General features: G+C 46.5%; 1 protein-coding gene across 1 annotated transcript; it reads right to left on the bottom strand.

The window, feature by feature from the left end:
- Window positions 1-233: 233 nt before the first annotated feature.
- PPAP2B (phosphatidic acid phosphatase type 2B) lies at window positions 234-19,570 on the bottom strand (the record flags this gene model as incomplete). Its single annotated transcript, XM_010135440.1, has 5 exons — window positions 234-412; window positions 5,340-5,516; window positions 13,409-13,466; window positions 14,344-14,627; window positions 19,359-19,570. Coding segments are annotated over 5 exons (857 nt in total), but the record flags the coding sequence as incomplete, so codon positions are not given.
- Window positions 19,571-22,236: the final 2,666 nt, after the last annotated feature.

Below are 22,236 nucleotides of genomic sequence, written 5' to 3'. Positions count from 1 at the left end.
CACATCCAGAACTCCGGCACCTCTCTTTGTTTGTTCGGCTTTTGTATTTTGTTGTTCTCTTTCTCATTGTCGCTTCTGACTTAGTTGACCACCACCCCTTTCATCCAAATGTCGCAAGTTGAAAAGACCACAGAGTAAGACTTCACTGGTCGGGCAAGAAAGTCTCTCCCTACATTCTACTGTCTGATGAGATTTGAGAGCAGCAGGTAGTTGCTGTCAGCAGTCATTTTTTGCAAAAAAAAAAAGTTTAAAATAAAATATGACACCCATCTGATTTCTTGAAGGTCTACACCATGTTGTGATGGTTATTCCGCTCAATGATGTCCACAGGTGAAAGAATCTCTTTCCGGATGGGTGGTGGAGGCAGGCAAATCTTTTTCTTGGGCTTGAAGAGATCTGAGACATAAAACACCTGTAGGAATAAGCAGAAAAGGCAAACTTAGCCATACTGCATGATGTTTTGTTCAAAAACTTGGTTTACAGAACCATATACATATCTTTAAGCTCCAAAACCAGCATTTCTTGTGCTACTGAACGTCTGCCCCTAACACCAATAGCTGTGAAATCCAAAGTGCCTGCTACCGCCTTTCTGTGCCACACAGAAAAAGGCTCTGACCTCACAAAACACAGCAAAAACCATTACAAAACAACGTCCTTTCTGACTGTGTAATCACTGAGTGCAATATCCAAACCTCTGCTGGACGGGTGGAAAAGCCAGGAAACAGATACATGGCCCACGCTCCAATGAAACAACAAAGGTCTCCAAAGGGCTGGCCTGACTCACGGTGAGTGGTTTTAGGGATGGAGTCGGCGTGAAACAATTCATTCAGCTAGACATCAGGTAGGCAATTAAAAGCTTTCAAATCAAAGCTGTGTTGAACTTATCGGTAATGAGTCAATGGCGAGTGATGCTCTCCTCATGCCCCACCCAGGCACCGGTACAGAGCCAAGGTCTGCTTCCAAAGCCTAAGGAGAGGAGAAGCTATTCCTGACTACTTCTTCCTAAATAGCCCATGATGTAACCCCTCTCCCGGATGTAAAAAAAGCCAGTGCTTGGCAATTTTGGGAGGTAGCAACACAATAAGAAACAAAGTGCTGGAAGGAAACTTCCACATCCTCCCTTGGCAGTCACTGCACAAAGCTTATCGGTCCTCCAGGACCAAGGCACTTTCTCCCTTGCCAAATCTCAACCCTGCACCAGAAGGGAAAGGAATCAGACTGCACAGATCCTCCGGATGGAGCAAAAAGTGGCAAGGACTCATAATTTTGTTAGTCAGCACCAAAGCCCCAAACTTTGGTCCTGCTCCTGACTGTCTCTGCCAGCCCAAATCTGCCGGCTCCTCTCAGGCGTCTTTAAGCACTGACAATTTGGACCAAGCTGTGGGTTTGCCAAGCTGAAGCCTTGAGAAGGAGCAGTACATGGTTGTAAGAATTATCAGCACATTTGAATTTTCTCCCACAGTACTCAAATGCAACATTTAAGCAACAAGATAAATCAGAGGAAAAAAATCAGTCCAAGGTGCTCAAAGGAGTAATTTTAGATTATTACACCCAGGCTGGGTAACACAGGGAGGGAGCAAAGGTTTTCCCCATCTGCATCTCCACATTTTCTAGCTGCCCACAGCCCTACACAGCAGGTCTAGTTGTCCTTGGACACCACTTTTGCAAGTCACTATCAGCACGGGCAGATAAGGACCTGAGCTGAACAGACAGCGAACCTGCTCTAAGTCGCAATTTACTCCTACAACTATAACCGGGGATGCAGGAAGCTGAGCTGTTGTTGCTTGGCTTTTATTGCTTCATGGAAAAGCAGGGAAGGAGCTGACATATAAATCAGCTCTTTTTTTTCAGTGTATGTGTCTGGCTGCCTAGTTGTGTAACAGAGCCGATAAAGTTGTTTACAGGGCATCCAAGTGGCAGCGTTTGTACCTTTGGTTAAAAAACAGGATCCAGCTGATCCCACAGAGTATTGCAAGCTGGAGGCTGGCCTCTTGCTGCCACATCAGCGTAAAAGCATGTTGAACTGCTCTGGCAATGGTTTTCTTTTGGGTTGTTAATAACTGTAAAACCCCCATTCAGCTGGCTTGGTGCATTTCTGATGCCATCTCGCTCACTTGCCCACCTTGGCGAGCTGGATTCAATCAAAAAGATGTCCAATTTCTGCTCCAAGACAACCATGACAAATCAATTTACAGGGGGAGACTGCCGAGTGCAAGAGCCATATGTGGATACACCAAGTCTGGTCCTTATTTTGGATGGGAATGAGTTGTGGTGGAGTGTCATCTTGGGTATTTTAGCTTTTACTGTGCTGCTCACTGCTTTTCAAGGTTTAAATCAGAGAGTGGGTAAGAGGTTTAATTTCTCTTTAAACAATATTTCACTTTAACATGGCTGGAGGTTATATAAACACTTATAGGAATCATGAAATATGATCTTCGGGGGTTAAAACAGTGTGTTAAATCCTCCTAATGCTTGAACTGTTTAACACAAAAAAGGACTAATAAACGTGCAAAGTTTTTCACTTGGATTAGCTCCATTTCCTGTAGAAGGTGCTCTCCACCCACAAAGAAAACTTGACGGCAGAAGACTGAGCGTGTATTATACAAACTCAGCCAATATCTTATATTGCCACTTAACAATTCCTACTCCTTTTCCTTATATTGAAGAAATCTTTAATCACAGAGACGTTAAAACACCTCATCTAAGCGAACCAGAGCAATATCAGGAGCATGTCCTTCCAACATCTGCCCTTTTCCCTCTCCATCAGATGAGCCATAAACTACAAGACATGTAGCATATATACGACGCATAAAAACTATTTCTATTTAAGAAATCCTCATCATATTTCCCTCTGGATCTGAATCCAAATGTTTCATCAGCTGGAAGTGCTTGACACTAATGTTTTCTGCTTGTTATTTCAAGCACTGAAGGACAAACGCGTCTGCTGCAGCACAAGCTGGATTTAAGCTTTGGCAGCCCTCAGAGATGAAACCCACAATTAGTTTCTACTGAAAGTTACAGCCTGATAACTACGGTATTTTAACAGCCCCTGGTTATCATCAGGGTGGACTCTTGAAGGCTTTGCTGAGGAAAGGAGTGTCAGGGATCATCCAGGGTGGGTTGGAGGTGATGAATCTCCAGGTCCCTCCCTCTACTTCAGATCATCCTGTGCACAAGAGCTGGATCCCAGAGCTAGGCAAGGATCCCCAGGACATACCAGTAATTTTAGCAAAAAGCTGCTAAACTATATGTTCAATGCAGACCCTAGGGAGTCTCGAGTTAACTCCTCCTCTGGTCCCTTGCAGCTGTCTCCTGAAAGGGAGGAAAGTCTACTGGACCCTCCTAGGCAACAGCTCACACCAGCAAAGCCACGTTCAGGAGAAGAACATACTAATATTTCTTTTCAAGCTCATGAAATGCGACAAGGGGTGGGTTTAAACCATACCCCAAGTCCTAACTGCTGCCCGAGATGTCCCTAGCCACTGCCCCCTCCATGAGCCAGCTAGGAAGAGCAGCACAGGTTGCCCCGGGCTCGCAGGCAAACCTGAGCCTGCCTGTACAACTCCAGGCAGCTGCTTCCTATGTCGGTTTACCTCGACACAGGAAAACCAGCCCAGCGCTGCCGCAGCCTCCCCTTCCCAGCACAACTTCCAGCTGCCGGAGCGGACAGCCAGCCCTACCGCTCATCTCAGCCAGGAAGCATCCGGACACCCATCCTGAGCATCCGGAGAGCTATTGTCTTTCTGAAACCGCTGCTGGGATCCAGGGATGGGTCGCCTGGTCCCTGCTCCCCCTGTATACTGCTGTTATCCCACCTCTCAAGCAGAAAGGCACATGGAGAGGTGAGGACTCCTCCATACTTGTAAAACCGCCTGGCAATGTGCACTTCGTGTCTCAACAAACCCACACGATACGAATTCAGGCACCTGGACTGAGACAAGCTGGTTCTTTTCTCCCACGTGGCCCAGGGCCTTGTTTCCCCAGGATTGCCCGTGCTGCCATCGTGGTGCTACAGCTGACTGCTGGGATAGGAAAAGGTTACCAGGATTTGGAGAAGCACCCTGACAATACTGCAATTCAGGACTTGTGACGCTGCAGCAGGCATTACAGCAGCACACACACACTTCTCTAGTTTCCCTCGCTGAATTTGCCAACCCTGCAATGGCATTAGGCATTGGCAAAATCCAACAGCTACTGCTCAGAGAGGTAACAACACTTCATAAAAACTTGCCAACAATGACATTTCTGTCTTGGTTTTGGAATATTAATGAATGGGAGGTACATAAATAACCTATTTTATCTCCTGGCAAAATATAACATTAACAAACTTAATTCCTTGCCTCCAGGGATGCTTTACTTTTAGATCAGTTAAAAAAAAAAAACCAAACCAACAAATAACCAACCAAGAAAGTGGTAAGATGTTAAAATCTTGCTTTCAGGAGTTCACACAGACACAGGACCATAACCACCAGTCCCTTTGTTTCTCTGCGAGGCAGCCACCCGACCTGGTACCCCCCACCCTGCCTACTTTAAACATCTACATGTGTCACTTCGAGTTACAGGGCTGCGCAATCAGGTCACTCTTTGGAAAGCAAATTGCGTGAGAACAAGTTCAGCAGCCGAAGACAAGCGGGCACTGCTTTTGTTTGCCGTTTTCTCACGAGCCTTTTCGCTACATTAAAAACCCACCACCAAATGAGGCACCCTGCCTCCCCTCGCTGGGCAGGCACCAGCTCCCACTCCCAGGGTCTGGCTTCTGGCTGGATTGTGCAGGGAAGAGCCATAATCCCAACCGTGCCAGACTCCCTGCTTGGGTCCTGGCGGAAAGCCTTGCAAACGGGCTGGTGCTCACTACTGAGGGCAGCTGGAGAATGCTGCTGGACAAGAGGGAAATACTATCCCTCATCTGAACAGCTTTTCCACATGCCAAGTTCCCTGGGCAAAGGGGCCCTTTGCCTCCAGGAGCTCAAGGCTGATGGGGAAAACCCCTGAACGTTGCATTTTTTTCGCTGAATATGGAGTTTGTTTGGTGAGGGAGAAGCAGAATTGCTTCACCCTCCAGCATGAGAGCAGTGTTTGCTCTTGGGGAGGGTAAAGCACCAGTGGCTGCACCTTCCATTGGCAGGTGCCCATCAGAGCACCCACCATCAGGCTGGTAGGGTGCTCTGCTCTTGAGCTATGCTCCACCTGCAGATGAGGTTTACACATTTGGTCTCATGGGGAGGACACTGGAGCGAGCACCCTCAGCTGTAAGAGGGATCTACGTGAGCTTGCAGAAGCATGGGCTGGTGTGGTATCTATACTCTCAGGACCCCCACCAACATCCCCACTGTACTCACCACGCAATAAGCCACCAGGGCTCCCTGCGCAAAGCCCGCCAGCACGTCAGTGGGGTGATGCTTGTGGTCTGACACACGAGATAGGCCGGTGTAAAACGCCATCATGATGAGGGTGAACTGGAGGAGGGGACGGAGCAGGCGGGCTCCCTTCCATGTGAATCTGGCCTGCAGATAAAACTGCAGGGAAAAGAGGAAAATAAAAAGGTTGGGTTAATTTGATGGCAGCAAAGGAGAATCTGTGCCCAGAATGCGCACACACAGCAGCAACTGCTCTGTGGGGCTGGCTGGGGGGCACCAGCACCCTTGTGGCTCAAGGAAGGGGGAGTTATCAAAGGAGAATGATGTTCTTGGTAAATATGTGGCCTCCATCATGCAGAGCAGAGTGGAGCTGGAGGGATTTTAACCCATGGAGGGGATGAAGACAGAGGTGGATGGGTACATCCCTTCCTCAGTGAGCCAGGGTCAGGGGCTTGGGACTTCCCTACATCCCAGTTCACACCGCAGCCTCGCTTCAGCCTCCACATAATATCCCATCGGGTTGAGTAAGGAAATTCTCCCCCACTGCTATTTAGTGCATAACAGAAGCAAGGTCCCAAATTAGGGACACGCAGGACCCACAGCATCTGTCAGAGGAAAACCAGGAATCAATGCACCATGCCACACCACCAGAGCCAGCCCCAAGGATTTCCAGATGCAGCTGCAACCACTGAAAACGTGGATGCAAAATGCATCTAACATTGCCATCATGTTTCCCACCCCAAGCCCTGGGGTTTGCAGGGGTGTAGGAGCAGCCACCCCACCACATGGCACAGGAATTCCCCCCTACCCAGAGATGGAAAAGCAAGGTCCTGGCTTGACCCAAAAAGACGAAGCTGACGTGACGTCAAATGGACATTGTCCCCCACCGTGACTATCTCAGGCCTGTTTCCGTTTCGGCAGGCGGGCATGGCTGGTTCCTGTGGGAACCGGGAAGCTGGGGGGGAAGAGAGGACAGGAAAACAGCAACCTGCCCACTGATGAGCGGGGCCAGGCACAGCGCAGGGAGGAAGGCTGCGGGAAGGGAGGGACGCCTCAGCAATCTTTGGGCTTGGGGAGGGGGTACTCTATGGCTCAAAAAGTGTAAAAGCGCCTGGAAAATGCTGCTTGGCTCCTGCAGCTCGGATCTGCAGCCCATGGGCTCAGCCACAGCAGGTATTTTCTGTCTGTTCCCAAAAGAAGCACTGGACCCAACACTCTTTGTTGAACTGTGCAACATCAGAGAGTAGGAAAGGGCTTTAATACTCATTTACTATCCCTTTTACACACTCAAAGCAGTTTACGCTGCCTTGATATAAAAGGGAATGAAGCTCTAACTGGGTTCCCTGAAACCACAAATAACTTAATTACACTCTTTACCTATAAAAGCAGAATTAACTGGAAAGCTGATAAGGGGGGAAGTATCATTCTGGCCAATTTTGTGTGTTTGGCTGTTGCATAAACATTGTATTTACCCCTTTTTGGAAAGAACACACACTGGGCTCTTTAGAGGAAATGAAACATCATGTCATTTGAATGCAGCAGATTCTCCAAATTATCCAAATTGTTAGCCAATTAACATGGAAAAGAGCAGTACCAACACAGATCCGTGCTGGCTAATGCTTGTTACGATTCTGGGAAATCTATCTGCAAACCAGCCCAGCCTAGGAACGGAGCTACATCACCACAGCGCCCACCCCACCCCACAAACACTGCTGCACGTGATGCTATGGGACGAGTCAGAGCTCTGGATCCCCACAGCAAACCCATGCTGGGGTAGCCCAGCAAATGCACCACTAGGCTGGTTCTCTAGTTTGTGATGATAATTTCTACACTCAGGAGAAGAGTCAACAATCAACATATTAAAATTATGAGGCATGTTCTGCCCTGAAAGATTGAAAAAAAAAAAACCCAACCCCATAAATCTACCACCAGTGAGGAGGTATTTCCCTCCCAGGTAAAATGCAGCCACCAGCAAGCTGGAAAGCTGGAGCTGTAAAATAGCACAACTCCATCCTGCACAGTCACTTGTAGTTATTTAACAGCAGGCACTTCATCCTGCAAGCAAATATCTCTGCGGTTCATTAGCAGGGAACTGTATTTTTAGTTTGCAGTGCTTAGGCTGGCTGAATTTTCATTGCCATGACATTTGTGCACCCAGTGATCTGCACTAAGAATTAACTTAGAATAAAAAACTAAGAATATCCTGCAGGCAGGATACTCCTGGGAAGTATTCCGGGAAGGTGGTGACAGAGAGAACTGGAGGTCCTGATACCTTTAAATACAACTTCTCAGTACAGAGACGGCGTCCCTTGAAAAGACAGCATTTGTGGAGAGTAACATTTTTAAAGCACACACAAGATATAAAAAAAATGCTTCTACTGCTATGGTTTAGGCTCAAGATTATTTTCATGCTCAAGAGTCTCAGCCCAGGTGACAGTGCAAAACTCAGGTTCCAGTATATTGTATATATCCAGTATTTTGCAGTGCAAAATGAGCTCCAAGTATTTTATCTTATAAACTGTTACTCTCAGTTCTACCAGAAAGACTTGAAAAACAACATCTCACTTTAGTCTTGAGGCTCTGGCATGTCAAACCCCTTAAGAGAGAAATTGGCTGCTGAATAATCTGACATTTGTCCCTTCTGCACAGACTTGACATGCTCTCAAACCATTTCATCCCACAAGCTTGGACTAAACAGGTCATCTACAGGTGAGGAAGCAAAGCAGCAATTAAAAACTGGGGATAAAAAGCTAACCCTGAGTTACTTCTGGGGCTGAAGCACACCAACTGTGTGCCTAATCTACACTCCTCAGCCCTGGAAAAGGTGTGCAAAGGCAGCATGGCACTGTACGGGGTGTGCTGGGTGCTATCCGAGTCCCCAGCACCCAAGTCACACCCACACCTGCATATCTCAGAGGAGTAAAACCCATCCAAATAGATGCATCTCAGACACTGTGCTGTATCAGTATGAGGATCTCGACTAAGCTCCTTTTACTGCCACAATAGAAGTCCTGGAACAACTGCTGTTTAGTTCCCCATTCATAAGAAAAAAAAAGGAAAAAAAAAAAGGTGATAAGAGCACTTTTCGTATTCCACTAGCATATTATGAGCATGTGGTACGTTGCAAACTGTGCTCAAAGACCAGGGTGCTGCAGATCCCCTAAGTATTTGGGGTGCTCCAAACTTTGCCCTCAGTATGAAAGAAAAAAAATAGTTAATAAGAGAAGGTCAAAAAATGGAAGGCGAGTTCGGGAGCTGAAAGAATCAGAATTTCTCTAAACCAGTAATTAATGCTAAGAAGTGGGAAGTTCCTGGGAATTTATCTGAAAACTTGCTTTTGAAGGTTTTTCTAAAAACCGGGGAGCAAATCTGAAATGCTGCCTGCTAAGGACAGCCAGATTTGGATGGGAACGTAGGGCTGGACAGAGCCATTCCTGGGAGGGAATGGAGGAGCAAGACCACATCCAGGGTTATTTCCACCACAGATCATCACAGGACAGCGAGAGTCAAGAGAAGATCAACAGGAACACGGGTGGATGGAACGCAATGGAATCACAGAGCAGGAGGTATTTGGAGCTCACATCCACTGTCTCCTGGCAGAGGTCCAGTCACCACAAAGCAGATGGCTTGAAGGACGTCACACTGCTCTTCTGCCAGGGGACTTCCACAGTGCTGCTGTGGGCAGCCTGCAGCCACATGCAATCCCTGAGCAAACCCTTCAATGAAGTGCTGGCAGGGCAGACGGGCTAAAAGCATCACGTCCAGCCTCCTGGGGCTTTCTGCACCCAGAAATCTCATCTTCTTCACACTCTCCCCACCACGAGGATGAATTCCATCAACCACGTCCCTTAGTCACAGCTAAGGTTTCCTTCTGGGAAATGGCTGGTCTTGTTTCTGACTGTCTGACCTGAAGTCACCTCCAGCCCCAGCCCCATCTGCAAACAGCGCAGTACCCAAAGTAGTACGGGGCCAAAACCTCTTAAACCCAAACTCACCCTGGATAACGCACTGCCCTGGCTGGGCAAAGCCAGCTGGAGGAAGGGGATCTACAGAATTCAGCTTTTAGCATGAAGATGTCCAAGAAACAAGGACAGGAGAAGGGCAAAGACCTCCCAGCACTGAAGGCATGTGCCATTTGCCTCTTCCCTGCCTTTGCTAGGCGTACAGAATCCTCCCACTGCATCGGGAATATCCCCATCTGTTCAGCAATACAGTTCACACCTCAGCCCCTGGCCTCTGATGTAATTCCAGTTATTTGCTTGCTTAGGTCACTGCTAAACTTGACTCCAAGTCCACAACCACCACGGAGTTCCCTTCACACGGGCATGCCATCACTCAGCAGTACAAATGCTCTGGGATCTTCTCCATACTTCAGTGCAAAGCGCCACACTCACCCAGACACACAAAAATCAGCAACATTTCTTATTTTTCATATAAATGAGTAGAACACACTAAAACACACCCTGAGGTCTTCAGCCTCACCCGTCAACACACCTTAAACACGCAAGCTGCCCTGTTTTACTCTCATTTTGTCCTGAATCAGCCAAAATTGCTGACAGATACTAATTTATCAGCTTTTCTGATAATTAGTTTAGTTTTTCCTCTATGTGGTTTCAGGCAACTTCATACCATTAAAAAAAAAAATCAGCGTTATGGTCTGGCGTGCTTGAGGGGAGTGGAAAGCTCCCTTCACTCTCCACAGACTCCCACGTGTAGTGAAACAAAACCAAGAGGTGTGGGTCAGGTCCAGAGGGCTGTGAGGAGTAAGCTGTTGCATACCTCCTCTTTCCTCAGCCTGCTATAAATACATATTATGGGCTCACTCAGCCAAGGAGTAACAAAGCAAGGAAAGTTAAGACAAAGAAGATTACCCAAGCGTTATTTCCCCTTTTAAATTTTTTTGTACAAAGGCCTGATGTTAATTTAGTATTCTTGGTGACAAGAAGGCTGCGAGAAACTTAGCCCTGAAGTCCCAGCATTTAGAATTAAATCTCAGGAGATCTGACCGTGTTGCAAGTGCCTTTCTCTGGGACTTTTCCCCCAAATCTGTGTTTTCCTATGGGAAGCCCATGGCCAAGCTGCTTCTCCTTGGTGGATACCACAGGGCTCTTGCTGCTGCGTCAGGCGATGGGGAAGCCATGGTCACCCATCCACCCAATACCTGGGCAAATCCAGCCCTGTGGTGCGGGCAAAGCCCCATGGGGTGCATGGGAATCCAGGTATCTTTTAATAGATCAACTAAACTTTTTGGCACTCGTCTCCATCAGGTGTGGCAAACTGGAAAACATTATAATTCAGAATGGGCTCTAAGAGTGAAGCCAGGGAACACCAGGAAAGACGGGAAGTGACTTATCCTTGAAACATGAAGTATTGTTCAATAGGGAATGTGCTCTGCACACGGCTGATCAGCCAAGTCTCTGCAGCAAGCGCTCAGCCCCCAAATACCCCCACTCTGCAAAGACTCCTGGTGAAATCTCGGTACCCGAAGAGTTGGCAGGTACAGCTCTCACTTCCCAGGAACCAGAGAACAGCTGATGTGATTGAGATGATTCCTTGATTAAATCCACCAAACCTGCCTTCTGCAGGTGCTGGCGGTGGATGCCACATTTCTATTCAGGCTTTCAAAACCCCACTCATTTGTTGAGCTGGGCAAGACAGTGGGGTTTATTTTGCATTAAATAAAATCCCTCTGACTTAATATAACCTCATTTTATTATTATTTTAATTATTTTTTTATATTAACAGCTTCCGCAACATGACAGATTTTCTTTCTCCCTTTTTCTATGAGGTGTCTTGTTCAGGCTGTGACAGCAGCCAGGAAGCTCAAGTGATGGAGAGCAGGATGCTGCTATACAAGTTAGAATCATAAAATCATTTAGGTTGGAAGAGACCCTAAAGATGATACGGTGAGGAAACGATGATATTGTCCTGTCTCAAGTTGCCTTTTTCTCCCTTCTCTCCTTTATGACTGAAAACTTGGTGTAATTCTTCCCCTGACTTTTTAAGGCACGAGGCAACTGAGCAGCTGGTCAGACAGAGCCTGCTACCAGCCTCATCCCAGTTTTGGGACAAGGCAAAAACCAAAACCCTTCTTAATGGACTGGGCATCAAAACCCCTCCATGGAGAGGGAGAAGTGAAGTATCCTGTCGGCCTAAGATACAGAGGCAGGCACTGCTGAGCGCCGAGAGCTCAAGTGCTCCCATATGGGGCAGAGAAAGGTAGCAAAGAGATCAGAGGAAACTTTCTGCTCCGAAGCATTACATGGGAGCTAAACGATGCTTTTGAAGCCTGCTGCAAAGTTAAAAAGAGAAGCAGGCAGCAGGCGTTGGTGCAAAGCAGTGCTGGAAAATTAGCCATGCAGGTTTTCCATGCAATCCATGGGAATACTGCATGCATGCTGCAGTTCTGGGTGTCTCCAGTGCACCCCGTCACCAGCATTTCTATTTGTTTCTTGCCTGCTCCATAGCTGCTGGATTTTCAGAAAAACACAACCAAAAAAAAGCCTGGCAAAGCAACATTGTTTCTGCAGAGTGCCAGCCAGACCGAGTCAAGCCCTGGTGACACTGGGCAGCCACTGTCAAAGTGAGCGGGGTGGAAACGAGGGGAGAGGGTGAGCTTTTGCCCAGCTGGGAATGGACCCTCATGTTTGTCCCCTAACCTGAAGGATGCTGCAGGGCATGATTCTGTGCAAAAGGTAAAGCATTGGGCTCGGCTTCCAAAAAGGACCAGGGGTATCTCCTAAAAAAATACCTGGAAGGTCAACCCAAATCCTCCTGAATTTTTAAAGTGAAACCACCATCAGTAGGGACTGGCAGTGCTCACTGTTTCCAGATGCCAGGCTTGAAAGTATCTAAGGGTGACTTTTCTGACACCCACAGATCTCACTTGAAATAAATACATGCCAATAAGAGCAATGGTTTCCAAACTCAGCTCGGGAAGTTCTGCTACAGCAGCAGCGGAGGGCTGAGCCTCCTGTGAAGCACTGCCAAGGCAGCTCTGCATTGTAACATGACTGGGAGAAAACAGCCAAAATGTTTACTGAAGACATTTCAAAATATTTCCAAAACCAAATTAAAATAGGGGGAAAACAAGGAAATAATTTAATACAGCACCCCTAACAGCCTGCAAAGCTTAGTAATTAAATTACAGAACTTGCTCATGGGAAGGGTGAGATCCAGGGCTGGAAAGGTAAGAGGGAGCAGTGGTTGCTTATCTTTTCAGAGGGTAAAGGGATGGGGGGAAGCACTGTTCATAGATAAAAAACTCGTGTTTAATGTTTTAATCAGTGCGATGCTGTTTCTTTGCTTGCTAGTCTGAGCTTACAGGAGATGGGGGGCATAAAAAGACTCCAAAACCTTCTCCCTGATTTTTTAAATAATAAAAAAATTATTAAAAATACCAAACACAAATCACTCTCCTGATCCTCCCAAAATGCTGAGTGTGGGTCCAGCCCCTCGGAGGGTGTGGGCAATGTGCCTCCCGCAGCCCTGACAGGAAGCACCTTGGCTGCTGCCCTGGCCCCAGCCCCGGCGCAGGAAGGGTAGAGCCACTTCTCACTGACAAAGAAAAACAAGTCCCAGCCCTCCGTTCTGGATCCAGGCAGACAGAGGCTGCTCCACCTGCTCCGTTGGCACATGTGGCAACCAGCTTTCAACCCCCACAGAGGTGTGACGGCTCACCTTCCCCCTCGACTGATGCAACATTTTGGTTCACCCCAAACTCTCCCCAGTGGAACCCACAACATGGAGTGAACAAAACTGCACAGGTCATCCACGGAATTAGTAGGTTTCACACTTAATTGCAGCCTTGGCTACATCCCAAAGCTGCATAGCTCAGCTATCATCCCAGGAGTCTCCATCCTCAAAAAAACCACCACTGGTGGTGGGAGTGAATCTTTCCACCACCAGCTTGTTCAGGCTCTCTTTTTCAACTGACCTTCTAGCGCTGATGCTCATTGTACCGTTATTGCTACCAAACGTGGATGGGTGCCTTGGAAAAGGGGGACAGGGAATAAATCAGCTTAATGTTAAGCAATGCTGACGTTACTTACCACCAAATACAGCATGGTGTAGAGGGAGAAGGACGCATGCCCAGAGAAGAAGGATTTCCTGCAAAAACAAAGCAGGTGCTAAGAACCAGCCGTTGTAATCACAGAATGGTTTGGGTTGGAAGGGACCTTAAACACCATCTAGTTCCAACCACCTCTCCCATAGGCAGGGATGCCTTCCACTAGATCAAGTATTATGATTATAATCTTCTGTATTATGATTTTCAGTGTAACATGGTGACTTGCCTGCTGCTATCGAGAGGGTGCCAAAGCAGAGGGACTCACAACCCCCTATCTTTCAGGGTGTAAAACCTCCTTTATCCGTCCTGCTCACTCACGAGGCAGAAAGCGGACAGATGGACAGGATGCTTGCATTGTTCATCCCTTCCTGGTCTACTCATGGGACAGCAGTTATTTCCAGGATAGCCCAATAACTCATCGTCTCGCCTCAAATAACCAGGAAACCATAAAAAAGTAAGTGAGCAACTTTTCTAGTTGCTTAATTGAAGCATGTGAAACGCACCCCTGGAAATGTCAAAGTTGAGCATCGGATGGATCTTATAGAGAGCTCGAAGGGGAGGTACTGGCAGCCCTGCCTGCATGGAACCTCCTCGGAGGAGAAGCCCTCTGCTCTGCCACATGGGATAGCTCAAACTGCTCACCATGAGCTCAGCTCTTACAGTGAATTCCCACATTAAGCAACCGTTCGGGGAAACAATAGCGTAGGAGTAAAGAGAAAGGAAAAGAAATACTATTCAGCCGAGTCCCTCAATTCCCAAGGGAAACTGTCCGTCACTGGCAGACATCACAGTTACAGCCTTTGCAGAGAAAGCAGCATTTGAATCATCTATTGCTGGCACAGAAACCCCCAGACATATTTAGTGTGAGACACTATTTTGATGGCAGCAACCCATCGTTTTGATGCCACAGGCTCTCACCTGGCTTCCTGGACCTTGCTGTCGCTTCCCCTGCAGGTGTAGTTTTGGATGTAAACTCCTTTAGCGCAGTTAATGGTGGAGAAATCCAAATCACAAACTTCCAGGAAATGCGGCCGCAAGCGCCCGACGGACACTTTGGCAATGTCTGTGAAGGACTGGCTGATGGCGCAGCCGAAAACAAAGCAGCCCACCTGCTTGTAGAGAGCAGCTATGTAGGGGTTCTGGATAAAGGAGTGCGACTTCTCCTTCAGGTAGTGGATGCGGTAGAGCTCTCCTGTTATAATCTGTGGGGGAAACATAACAGAGAGGTTAGAGAGCAGGAAAGATGCTGCACAAAACCAGTGATGGGTGACAAATGCAGGGATAAAAAACAGCTCCTCACGGTCCAAGCATCTTGAACCAGAAATCTGCTTCCACAGTGAGGAAAGAGAGCCCATAGCCCATCATCTCTTCATCCTCCTCCTCTTCCCTCTCAAAAAGAGATCGCAGTGCTTGAAATGTTGTTTATGGAAAAATTCAACAAACAAGAAAAAAAAAAAAGCTAGATTTTGGGTTAGCCCATTGGCATATCTTTACAGAAGTGAGACAGTGCCCAAGATCTATACCAGCATAGTGGGGAAAAAAAAAATTTAACATAGACCAGATAAAGAATCAGCGTGTGTTTGGAAATGAGTGGCTAGATCTACTACCCTCATATCAAACTGATTTTGGGGAAAACGAACATCCTCAAGAAACTGCTTATCTTCCTCTCTGAAAAGCATGAACACAACAGAGGAAGACTCAGAAAGCCCCAAACTTCTCAGATTCTGGCCCAAGATTTGCGGTCACCAGATCCAATTCAAGCTGCTCAAAGCCTCCATAAACACTGGCATTTCTGAGCATTTCAAGGGGTCTTGCCATCGCGTGGCAGCAAATTATGTTTTTCTTGTGTCAGGGGTGCTGGGGTTTGACAATATCACCATAAATCGCTGTCAGGGGGGTAGAGGACCCAGTTTCTCTTAATCCTGACTCTTAAAAGGGGGGTTAATGAAAATCGGGCTGTGAAATGAAGTCCAAATGTCTCACCTCTCCCAAAGAGGCAAAGGCTTAAATTGTTCTCTGTCACATTACCTAGGTTTTGAGCTCCGCATTTACAGCTTTAGGATTTTATTCATTACTTTAAATGCTTTTATACCTGAGTAATAAATTGAGGCATTTTTGAGGTTTTTTTTTTTGTCTGGCCCCTCGTCACTGCCTCTCTCTAATCATGAGGACTGCGATATGTAAAATTAACTGTCAGGAAAAACGCCTTCATGTTAATCCCTTTCTGGAGCAGCTAGCAATATTCCTCCTGGCGTGGCAGCCTGCCAGCAGTGTGCAGGAGACGCGGCTCCCCTGCCTACCTTTTTTAAAAGCTTGGCACAACCTTTGGAAACTAATAAACTAGAAAAGTATGGCAATTAGACCAAGAGAAGATGAAGCTGCATCATTTTTTAAACTCACTTGTACTATGGCTTTGAAAAAAACTAAGGTTGACCTAAGGCAGCTAAGCAGCCTTTATCAAAGAGAGATAAGACTATAACAATAAAAAATAAAGGCCAAGCTAGAGCATTCTGCTGCCATGCACAGAAATACTTTGGGTGGCTGAACCATCATTCAGGGTTTACACATCACCGCTGCAATTTGGAAATCAGAAATCTGGTCATGGCCAACGGTTGTTTGAGGAGCTGCAGGTAATCCATTCCAGCGTTGTTTTAACCCTCTCAGACTCCAAACACCACGGTCTACCTCTATTTTGGACCACTTTCCAGCACAATAGCAGGAGCAGCCAGGAAATCTACTGGCATGAGAACTGCAGAGGGAGGTTGGAGCACCTCGTGCTCCTCTGGCAGGAGGCAACTGTAGGTTGTCCTGGATGGACTGAGAGGCTGCTGCATGAGGGCATGGCCACTGCCTGCAGCCTCCCAAAAGCCTAAATTCACAAGAAGGAGAGCTATGGGGCAAAAAACTCATGGCTTTTGCAGAGAGGCAATGAGGCAAATTAAGGATGACATCTGATACTGGCAGATGTGCCGTTACTCCAAACTCACAAACAGATCCACGTAAACCTGAGGCTCTTGGCCTGGGAAAGGCATGTGACCATTTTAAACAGGGACCAACAAAAGCCTGGGGATTAATATTTTTCTCTCACCGCTGGTGGTCTGGGTAATTGCACACATGTAGCAGATTGTAAATTGGAGACTTCATTCCCTCACTAACATGCTGCTGGGCAGCCATGAACCCTCCCCGCTTAGTTAAAGCTGTGGCTCAACCTTAATGAGAAGCTAAAAATTGGGTAAACTTGTTTTTTTGGCAGTGCTGCTCCAGATAAAGCAGGACAGTGCAAAACTAATGTAGCACAGATGCGCATGAACTGATAGGCCATCCTGGAAAAAAACCAAAATCTTTAAGATATTAGCTCTTCTCCTGGCTTGCACTTCAGGCGAGCCATCCGCACAGAACATATGTCGTACCTACGTGATGGGCACAGCTCCCACGTGCTTTGAAGAAAGATGGTCACTAGAGAGAACTAGTGACAGAACTTCACTGCCTGTGAATGCCTTTTGCAGTCTTTTGGTTGCCATGCCCATTTTATTGGCGTTATAAGGTATCACCAACAATCTAACTAGCCTGTAATTACTTTTAGAGCTTTTCTAATCACTTTCATCTCTGGAGTAACGTTCCCTGTGTCTAATCATATTGAAGTATATCACCTTTAATTGTAAAAACCACCAGCTAATCCAGCTGTGTAACTCAGACCATTCAGGAAATCAATTTTTTTAGGTATTTTTCACAGGCTTTCAAGACCTATCAGGTGCAGGGACACAGGACCACAGCAGCAGTACCCATATGAGACTCGGGAAAAGGAAAACATGACCTTGCCCTGGCCATCCCAGGGACTATCAACATGCATCCATGCCAATCAGAGCAACCATCCTCCAGCAAAAACAGCAGTTAGGAAAGATGTGAGAGCACACAGCTCAGGGGCATGAGCCTCTTCAGGGTCACCTGCACAGAAATTTGCCTGAAGTCAGTAAATATATAGGTATTAAACCCAAATGCATATGCTCTCACACCCTGATCGAAGCAAAGGTCTTTGCCTCTGATGTTTACTTAAGGAGCACTTTGGGTGTCTTCAAGACATTTAAAACATGACCTGGACCTTTTACCCTGGGCTAGACTGCATATAATGCCATGTAAAGCAAGGGCATGAAATTTTGGCTGCAGCATCCGAAATGCCAGCTCCCTGGAAGTCCTCATAACCACTGTCCTGCCTTCTGAAGACAAACACTGTGAGCGAGAGGAGCAGAGTCAGTGCTTTGTGGATTTGGAAGGAATTCTTATTATGCTACAGTAATTCTGGTATCTGGGTTACATCTGAATAAAGAGGTCAGGGTGACTTGAATTTTCCATGCATGCTGCCATAGCAAAGAAATCTGCTGCTTCAATTCCTCGTTAGCTATTAGTATCACTTAACAGCAAATAACTGAGCTTTTGAGTTTACCTTATTAAGTAACATTTGTTGTGGGCACAATAAAACCAGGGCAGAAACATCTAATTCCTCGGGGATTTTCTTTCTTTTTTAATTGACCTGCTATTTCATGGTAGCAAGTTGATGGATCACCTAGGCAGCTGATTATGTTTCCAGTTTCTCTTCCAACTCCTGTATTTGCCACTGCCTCGTTACTGATCAGAAGCACACTCTGCATGGAACCGGTGTGCCGATAGCTCAGGCAGTAATGTGAAAATGAGAGGCTTTTTCATTTCCCTTTTATGGCTTTTCCACACTCAGGGGTAATTCACCTGCACAATGAAATTCTGCCCTGTTTATAGAATTGGGGCTCTGGCACCTTTCAGGCTTGTTTTCAGGAGGGAGGGGGCATAGGAACAAGGCAGTTTGGGGGACCTGCTTTGCTAAGTGAGTATATGTGGTCAGGAAACGATGGTGAGATCCACAGCACAAAGCAGCAAGGATGAGGACAGGCTATTACCAAAGGTGGCACCATGTATGCTAAAATACCTATCGCCATGACATGGCTCATACGAGGAAAGGTGAAAGCTGAGGTAACAAGTGCTCCTGATCTCTCCATCTCCACCCCTCCCAGCTGAAGGGCCAAGGCAGCAGCAGCGTGTCTGGGAAAGCACCTGACCTGTGCTGGCAGCAGGTGAGAAGGAAAAAGTAGGTACTTTTTATAGGGGAATTTCATCTTCAGCTGGAAGTGTTTAACCAACAATCCAGAGACAGCTCTTGCCTTCTGCCCGAGCACCAGATACATGCTGGCACAAGGAGAAGTCTCAGCTTCCTGAGCTGAATTCAGCTTTTTGGCTGACATGAAAATCTTTCTCCGTGCAATTACTTCCTAGCACAGCTCTAGGAAAACTGGCAGGAAAAGAGAAATGAGGAGGCATTGAGAAGGGGTGCATTAATTACTTTTTACAGTGAGGACTCTGGTAATATGCTCCCCATGGAAGGTTTTAATCGTCTTTTTAAAATGGCTGTAATATACAATCTCTTAAAAAATCTATTACCGACCTGTGAAACTTTTCCAGGCACTGGTTAGTTGAAAAGATCTCTTTTTTTTTTTTAAATATACCTTATAAAATAGTCAACTACCAAGAATTATTTGCACTCCAAGTCCTTATTGTCACTCAAGTCTTATTGTTTCTACTGTGAACTCCCACTGGAGGGTGAAAAAGCTATTCTGGAGCTCACAGACTTGCCCAAACAGCTTTGGGCCTGTTTACAGGCTTCAGGACTAATCTCATACCTCCCATTACAAGCTTTCATTTGCAAATGTTTATTGCTCCACACTGAACGCGGAAGTCAAATAATCACAGAGGAGATGTGCACCTCATTAGATAGCATGGACACACCAGCAAGACTGCATTAAATCCCCAGTACCACAGGGACATTGGTGCCATTGGCTCAAGAGGTAACAAAAAGCCATTGTGAATGTCCAAGGGACAGGCGAGGAGGTTTCAGAGGTGGTACTTACTGCGAGGATGGCGATGAGGATGCCTGCAGCACACAGCACTGCATCATTGATCGTCTCCATCGTCTTCAGCGGGTACCTGATGCTCTCATCGTCACAGTAGAAGCCCCGCTGGTAAGGCTGGATTGTGCTTGTTTCAATGATGAGGAAGGGCAACCCAGCTAGAAAGAAGGGGAAACAATAACCAAATCCATCAGTAATACAAACACAATCAACTCGTCAAAAGAGAGACCCAACTAGGAAACCCCTTGCAAACCAGGCAGCACCGTTCCTGATGTTTTTCTTTCCTTACTGCTATCTTTCCAAAGGGAATAGCAGTGGGATTTGTTTTTCCAAGTTGCCCTTGCGGGGGAAAAAGCATCTCCTCTGTTATGGTTATCGGATGTCTGCAGTGCCTGGTTTCAGTTAAGCCTTGTGCATTGCAAATATTAACTTACAGGAATGGACCCCTAAAGCAATTCCCCTGCAAAAGGCCTGGAAAAAGAATCTGGCACTTTTCTCCAGGGAGGGTCCAATGCTCTGCTGAGCACCCCATGGCCGGGCAGCCCCGAGCTGTGCAAACAAATACTGGAGGATCGAGTATCAGCACAACTTCACCTACCTGGTCAGTCCAGCTACACTCCACCCCCCCCTTTACTTTTATGCCTCTGAAGCCTTCCTCTTTTCCATATTTGCAAGGCATATGTGTGTTTGTACCTACTAGATGCTTTGGGCAGCTGTGGGACATCCATCCTTGTCCCATCCACACAAGGGAAAGCTGAGCTCACACCCAACCAGCCCAGCCACAAGAGCTGCTGAACTCCCACCATAGCCCCTTCACCTTCAATCACATTAAAGCCATGTGAAATCTATTTTTATACAGTTTGCGAACCCTCTGTGCAGGAGACCTGCATCTACACAGCTTGGCTGGACCTTTGCACCAGGCATGGAGCAGATCTGATTGAGAACACAGGGTGACAAGTTAGGAGGACACACACTATGGCGGGGACCCTTCAAAACTGCTGCATGTCTGTATCTCCAAAACGTTCTAAGTCTTTCAGAGAATCTGGAAGGATAGCCCTGGGGTACCTCCCAGCCATAATGTTACCTTGGGCAGGGCACCCTCCTTCCCTTTGCCCCAGTATCCCCATCAATCTTTGCTATTAAGCCTGTCACCAAGAGAAGCAGTACATCCCCACCAAAATAAGCCCCATATTCCCTGAAACTTGCGTTCAGAGTAAATCACAAACCACAAGGTACAGGAAACCCTCCTCCCACTTGCAGGGCGAAACCCAGGTAAGGGGAAAACAAATCCACAGCGGTTCAAGCTGTCCTTGGGCCAAGACAACAGGTCTCACTCCCAGATGCTACAGAAAGCACTAGGGAATATTTGTCAACCACTAGCTTGCTTAAGTATCTGTGGGTTTGTTTACACAGCTACAAGTCTGAGACAGAGGGGTTTTCCTTCTAAAATTAAAAACAAAAAGTAAAATAAAAAATGAAGTACTGTTGGGTTTGACATAAATTTGTCCACGGTACATTCGTGGTGATCACGGTCTGCTAGATGTGATTAGCAACAACACCGTGCGAGTTGCTGAAGTGTCATAAAATTAATGTTCCACATATCCGCATGAACCATTTTCTGTACGTCACTTTGCACAATCCATTTTGCTCCTTTTCCTATACGTTAATAGGTTTGCCTAATCCAGAATTATTAAGGGGTTTTCCTAGTCCTGAGAAAAAAAAAAGAATCTCCATCACCTGTGAGCAGGGACAACCAACTGAAGCCTCTCAGGTACTGAAAAGCAGCCAGGTCCACCACTCAGGACACCTTTGAGGTCTTCTCTAAAAACTCTGGAAATGGGTTAATTGCAAATGTTGGTGCTTGGCAGGGCAGGACGGTTTCCACCACATGTATGAACCAGCAAGGAAAGGTTTCAGAACCACTTGCCCAGCTCAGATCTGGTAAATAAAATCAGACATCTGCGTGAATCCCATTGATCTTCATTCCACTATTTCACCATTTTGATGCCTAGCCAGCTTGGCCCCAAAATGTGCCTCTGACACCAGCAATCCAATATTAATAGGCCACTTTAAAAATCCTTAAGTTTCCCAACGAAAAATTGCAGGAGAAGAGCTAATGTCGCTCAGTGTGATCCAATTTCACATGCACTTGAAGCAGCGGCTCAACAGTTGAACCCAGGGAGTAGACATGCCACAGTTACGTGGCTTATTTCTCCAGTTCCTCTTGTTAATAGCTTTCACATGACAGGTCTGTAAAACACATGTTCCCACAGACAATAAAATACATCTGAAAGCTAAAACTGGCTTTAAAAAAAAAAAAGACAATAGTGTTCCTATATATTATGTGAACCCAGGAATAATAAAGAGTTGTTTTCCCTTCATTCATTGAACAGCATGGGGTAGTATTTCCGCGTTTCAATTATACATACGCTTGCCACAGCTATATTAAGAGCAAAACTGACCTATACGCTATACATTTTCCTGAAGCACGCATAGGCATAGTTCAGAAAACCCAATGGTTTTGTTTTCTCTCCTACAAACTTGTGGTTTAGAGGGATATTGCCAATCAAGTCTTGACATTTTTCCAGCAAAACAGTAACCTCAGATTCCCTTCTCTTCTCCTTCCCCCCCCTTTTTTTTTTTAATATGAGAAACATAAACATACTCTCCCCAGCTGAACAGATACTACTTAAAAGACACAACATGCCTTTGATTGAGGGCTGGGTGAGAGGCCGCTCTTTCAGCTGTAATTACCCAAGGAAGAGAAGCCCCCAGCCCATGATGAATGGTAAATTGCACTCAAGATTACTTTTCTTCTGCAAGGTTATTTCTTGGAGGATGGGTTGTCCAAGTGACTAGGTCAGCACCCACTTTTTTT

This window comes from Buceros rhinoceros, unplaced genomic scaffold (assembly GCF_000710305.1).
Source record: "Buceros rhinoceros silvestris isolate BGI_N320 unplaced genomic scaffold, ASM71030v1 scaffold9524, whole genome shotgun sequence".
Taxonomy (NCBI): Eukaryota; Metazoa; Chordata; class Aves; order Bucerotiformes; family Bucerotidae; genus Buceros; species Buceros rhinoceros.
This window is presented reverse-complemented; position numbering and strand designations above follow the sequence as displayed.